Raw genomic sequence first — 5137 nt, forward strand, 5'->3', positions numbered from 1 at the left:
AAAAAAAAAAAACAACCAACAGTAATACAAAGAACATCTCATCCTGTTAGTTTTTGAAACAGTAAAGTTATAGACCAAAAGGAACTATTATGCAATCCATTTGCCTACAACTACTGGATTCTTCAATACCATGCACTTGGTCTAGGAGTTTCACCACTGTCCTAACACAGGCCTACTTGTGTTCACATTGAAATTAACCGTAATAACTTTCACCAATTCCAGTGGGAGCAGAATTAGGCAATACAAGAAATTTAACAAGATCCTACCCGCAGCATTTTATCCACTGGCCTTGCCCCAGTAAAGTTAGCCTTCTTTGTAAAACAACTTTAAGAGCAGCTGTGGCTTTTGGTCAATTAGGAAATTAAATATTGGCAGACAATTTGCAGTGAAGAATGAGGGGTTGGGAAAGGGAGAAATTTGGCTAGACAGTAATGCTCAACCTTTTCAGCTGGCAGGCCAGATGGGCAGTGCCTGATCCCTCCGCAGGCCAGACACACCAGGGCCCCATCCAGCCATGCAGAGGTGGGGGTAGCCTGCCCCATTCCAGCCACATGATGGAAGGGGGCTTGGTCCAACTCCCACCTGGCCCCAAAGTGGGGAAGAGGTCATAAATGAGCTGGTGGGGAGTTGCTATGGTCCAGCCCTAAACAAGCCACCCAGGCTTGGCCCTGAGGGAAAAAGAGAGCATAGCCCAGCCCACACCTGGCCAAGTGGAAGAAAGGATAAATGGTGCAGCCCAGCCCCACAGGGGGAAGAAAGGGAGTGCAGCATGGCCCCAAATCTGCCCTGGGGAGGGAAGGGGGTATGGTCTGGCTCCAACGTACTCATGCAGGGAGACGGTCGTGCCACAGCTGTGGGGTAGAGTGGCAGTATGAACTGCCACAAAATAGTGATAGACACAGGAAAAATTGTGATGAAATAGGGAGATTTTATTTATATCATTGTACTGGTTGAGTCATTAAATGGGGTAATTTGGGGGCAGGGGGGATATCCAGTACATACCCAAATCAAACATCTAGCAGATACATAGATAGTAGTTTATTTTTAACCAGTATTTTAATGATGTTTGCCTGAAAAATGCAGTAGCTGCCCATTATTATTTAACAGAGCTGACTGTAGGATAAATATGAACAGACTTAATAGTTTAACTCAGTTATTAAAGTCACAAGAAACACATCCTTGATGGCGAGAAGAATCTCAGTGGTAAGAAGGTGCTAGGAATATGATCATCTTATTGCATGTTTCTCACTGTTTTGTTACATGGAAATGATATGTTCACTGCTCACATGCCACGACTTCCTATGTGAACATGTATAAAAGGGGATATGAATGATTAAAAAAAATTAAACTAGGCATTTAAAATATGCTTATCCATGTAGCTTAAGTCTGAAGGAGTTTCCTACCCTAATAAAGCTAACAGATAGATCTATAGCAAGTCTGGGACTGGTGAAGAGTGAAAGTAGATGCGCAGACAAATTCAAAAACTAGGCCAGGAAATGGAGAGGAGGAAACAAAAAACAAAAAAGACAGAAAACCTTTGTTCTCAAGCTTGCATATCACAACGATGAGTGTTATAAATTTGTCTGAATATCTGCCAGGGACTCCAGAGCTAACAGTGGAGATAAGTTTAGTGTTCTTATGCTTGCTACAAACGTCTGAATTCCAAGAACCCTTCGGCTACATGCCATAAGTGAAACACTAAGTACTAATGGGAACAGGAAGCAATCAAGCTTTAAACAAAAATATAAAAGAAAACTTCATTCTATAACTAGAAGCATCTTACCTATCAATCATTGATTCTGGTTTTTAAGAAGTTTGATATGACATACTAGTAAGATATGCACGTTTTGACAGAATACACTCTGGCATCCTCATCCAAACGCAAGTAATTTTTTTGCTGTTTTAGTTACTAAAGTAATAAATATTCACCTTTTTGTCAACTTCACTATCTGAATCACTTGCAGATGAGCTTGAAGACACAAGTTCCTTTGATTTAGGCATTCTGGAGAGAAGAAAGATCATGTGAACATACTGTACAGGAAATGCTTTCTTTTGAGACTGGAAAGCACTCTGCACACCTATGTGGATTCATCCTTCATAACTTATTCAAATCCCTTCCAAGACTCTTGCTGCCTTGAAACTTATAGAAGAGGCAGGAAGAAGCTAACAGAACATTCAGCATGCACGTCAGACTAATAGTATGATCTTATTAATCACCCTTATGCTTCCTCTCTGGTTTTTTTTTTCCATTTTTGGGTGCATTGCCTCAAATATCTAGTCACAGATTGCCAGCTCTTTTTGAGATACCAAGCATGCACGTATCAGAAACAGATGAACCGTTCATTCTAAGTTATGGAGGATTTCATTTATCATCAACTCTACTTATTTGCATATTTCTGCATTTGATATTTTAAACATGAATATTTAAATGATAGCAGCTGACATTATGGACAATATGACCTTGTAAACGGCATCCTGCTCTCACATATTGCTAGATAATCTACTTTGTTTAGCAAGTCATAGTGAGACACTGACAAAGAGAACAGAACAACTGTCATAAGCTTCTAAAAAAAAAGACAAAAAATGTTGCAATTATACCATATTTACTCAGTTCGAAGACAAGATTTTTCCCCAGTTGGCATGGAGAAAAAAGCCCCTCATCTTATAATCACAGAGAAGGAAATCTCACTAAATACATGGCCTATCGTTAAACTGCTGCCAAAAGCAGCATGTGCTTAGCAATGGAAACCAACTACAAAGTTGATTAAATGCAGCCAACACTGAGCATGGCTATAAAACACATGGCCTACATTGGACAAATATGTGAATGGGAACCCTTTTTGTTTCTGGCAGGTATCCTACTTTTTTTTTTTTAATAGAATTTTGTTTCCAAGGCCAAAACAGTTCCAAATTAAGTTCCAAGTTCAATAGTTCAAGTCTGTGTGAGCTACCACTGGCAAGTGTCATATGTCTAAGACTCATCAGTCTGGGGCTTCAGATACTCCAGATCCATGGCAGGCATTCTATGTGCAAGCCCCAAACCCAATGGCCCTGGAGTAAGTGTCCCCTAGTCTCACTTGGCCCTAGCCAAAAAGCTGAAGGAGCAAGCTAGGGGGTAAGCCTGAAAACAGTCCCCCATCACCATAAGGTGTATAGCCAAGATCCTCTCAGTTTTTGGCATTTGTAGATACTTGCAGGAGTCAGCCTGCCCACAATGCAAGGAACAAGCCTTCATCCTCTAACTACACTCGAGTAATTCAAGGCCAAGATGGTATCACCCCTGCCTTGGAGTCTGATTTTTTTTCTTTAATTTTGACTCTTGGGCCAAATCAGTTCCAAATTCCATCTGCTGAACAGAGTTCAATCATTCAAGTCTGTGCAGTGCTACCACTGGCAAGTATCCTACCTCCCAGACTTCAGCCTGGGGCTGCAGATATTCCCCACATCTATGGGAGGCATCCCACACACAAGCCCCAAACCCAGAGGCCTTGGAATTCAGATGCCCCCTAAGCTCACTTGCTCCCAGGCAAAAGGCTGGAGGTACAAACCAGAGTGAAAGCCTGAGAGCAGTCTCCCATCACCATAAATTGTGTGGCTGAGACCCTGATATTTGTAGACTCTCACAGGGGTTGGCCTGTCTGGAGTGCAAGGGACAGGCCTTCACCCTCTAACTACACCAAGTCATTCAAGGCTAAAAAGCACATAAAACCACCTGGGTCAAAAGCCATTTTTTTCTCTTTTTAATTTTGTCTCTCAGGTCAAATCAGCTAAATTGGTTCCGAATTCTATCGACTAAACGGAGCTCAATCATTCAAGTCTGTGTGGTGCTACCACTAGCAAATATCCTATCTCCCAGATTCTTCAGCCTGGGGCTTCAGATACTCCCAAATCCATGGCAGAAATCCTACATGGAGGCCTCTAGCACAGAGGCCTTTGAGTTCAGATACGCACACCCTCCCCCCCGAATCTCGCTTGCCCTTAGCCAAAAGGCCAAAGGAACAAGTTAGGGAGAAATCCCACATCTTCATAAAAAATAAAGCATGTAGCTGAGACCCTCCCATTGGTAGGCTATAGACTCTCATAGAGGGGGGGTTGCCCACAGTACACTGAACAGGTTTTCACCTTTAAACACACAACGCCATTCACTGTAATCCTGGTTTGGCCTGGCGATCATGGCATCTCCCCTTGATCTTAGTCAAAAGGCCAAGCAGAAGCCAAGTAAGCTGCTCTTGGACAAAAGGTAAAAAAAATGTTGCCTTGCTTGCTCCTAACTGAAAGGCCAACATATACTAGTGCCCATTAAGGGCACTCCCCCTCACTACCTGCTTCTTTTTCCAAGTCATTGAGAGCCATGACATTGCTCTTTCATATTGGGGAAGTGATTATTCTGCCCTATTCAGAACTGTTGAGGCCTCACTAGAGTACTCTGTCCAGTTTTGGTTACAATACTTCGAGGAAAACATGACAAACTGAAGAGAATCTAGAGTAGAGAAGTTATTAGAGATCTAAAAAAAACATGGCAAGCTGCTGGGTGACAATTCTGCGGTACTTATTTGCATACCGGCACTGGCATGCAAGGTCAGATTACAGGGACTGTCTCTTTTATCTGCATGTCCTCTATTGGTATGCATGGGTGAGCGAGTAAAGAACTCTTCTGTGCTTGTTTTAACTGCGATAAAAGCGGTTAAAAATGTGTTATTCTGAATGTAAGAGGCCAGTGAAGACAGGTGTTTATGCACTGGCCTCCCCTTCTAAAGTTGTAAAGTTCATAAGGGGACTGATGCTGTAAAAGAAAGTTGAATAAATGTAACTCAGGGGTCAGTGCTCGCTATGACTTCATGGAAGTCTAAAGGCAAAGGGACCCTTCAGCTCAGGAATCACAACATGCTGGCCTGGCAGGGAAAAGCACTATGACCATCAAGATGAGTTTTTTGGCTTTGGACTAATAGTATGTGTACCTGGCAGGGGAAGCACCATGACCACGTAGGCAGGCTCCCCAGGGCAGGTGACTGTCTCTAATATGTCTTCCATAGGAGGTCTATATTGAGCAGGTTTGGTTTTTTTTGGGTGTTGGGTGGTGGAACTGGGGCTTGCTCCATCCACTCCATGCATTGACCTGGTATTGCAGTGCTTCCAG

General features: G+C 42.7%; 1 protein-coding gene across 3 annotated transcripts in view; it reads right to left on the reverse strand.

Annotated features, from left to right (window-relative positions):
* Positions 1 to 5137, reverse strand: part of SUB1 (SUB1 homolog, transcriptional regulator) — a 25377-nt gene that overhangs the window by 17879 nt on the left and 2361 nt on the right. For all 3 annotated transcript variants that reach the window (XM_019517994.1, XM_019517996.1, XM_019517995.1), the window contains one exon: positions 1930 to 2002. In XM_019517994.1, coding sequence (XP_019373539.1) covers positions 1930 to 2001 — 72 coding nt within the window. In that variant the 5' untranslated portion in view covers position 2002. The remainder of the gene's footprint in view (positions 1 to 1929; positions 2003 to 5137) is intronic.

The sequence above is a fragment of the Gavialis gangeticus genome, unplaced genomic scaffold (assembly GCF_001723915.1).
Source record: "Gavialis gangeticus isolate Ggan-Ray unplaced genomic scaffold, GavGan_comp1, whole genome shotgun sequence".
Lineage (NCBI taxonomy): Eukaryota > Metazoa > Chordata > Crocodylia > Gavialidae > Gavialis > Gavialis gangeticus.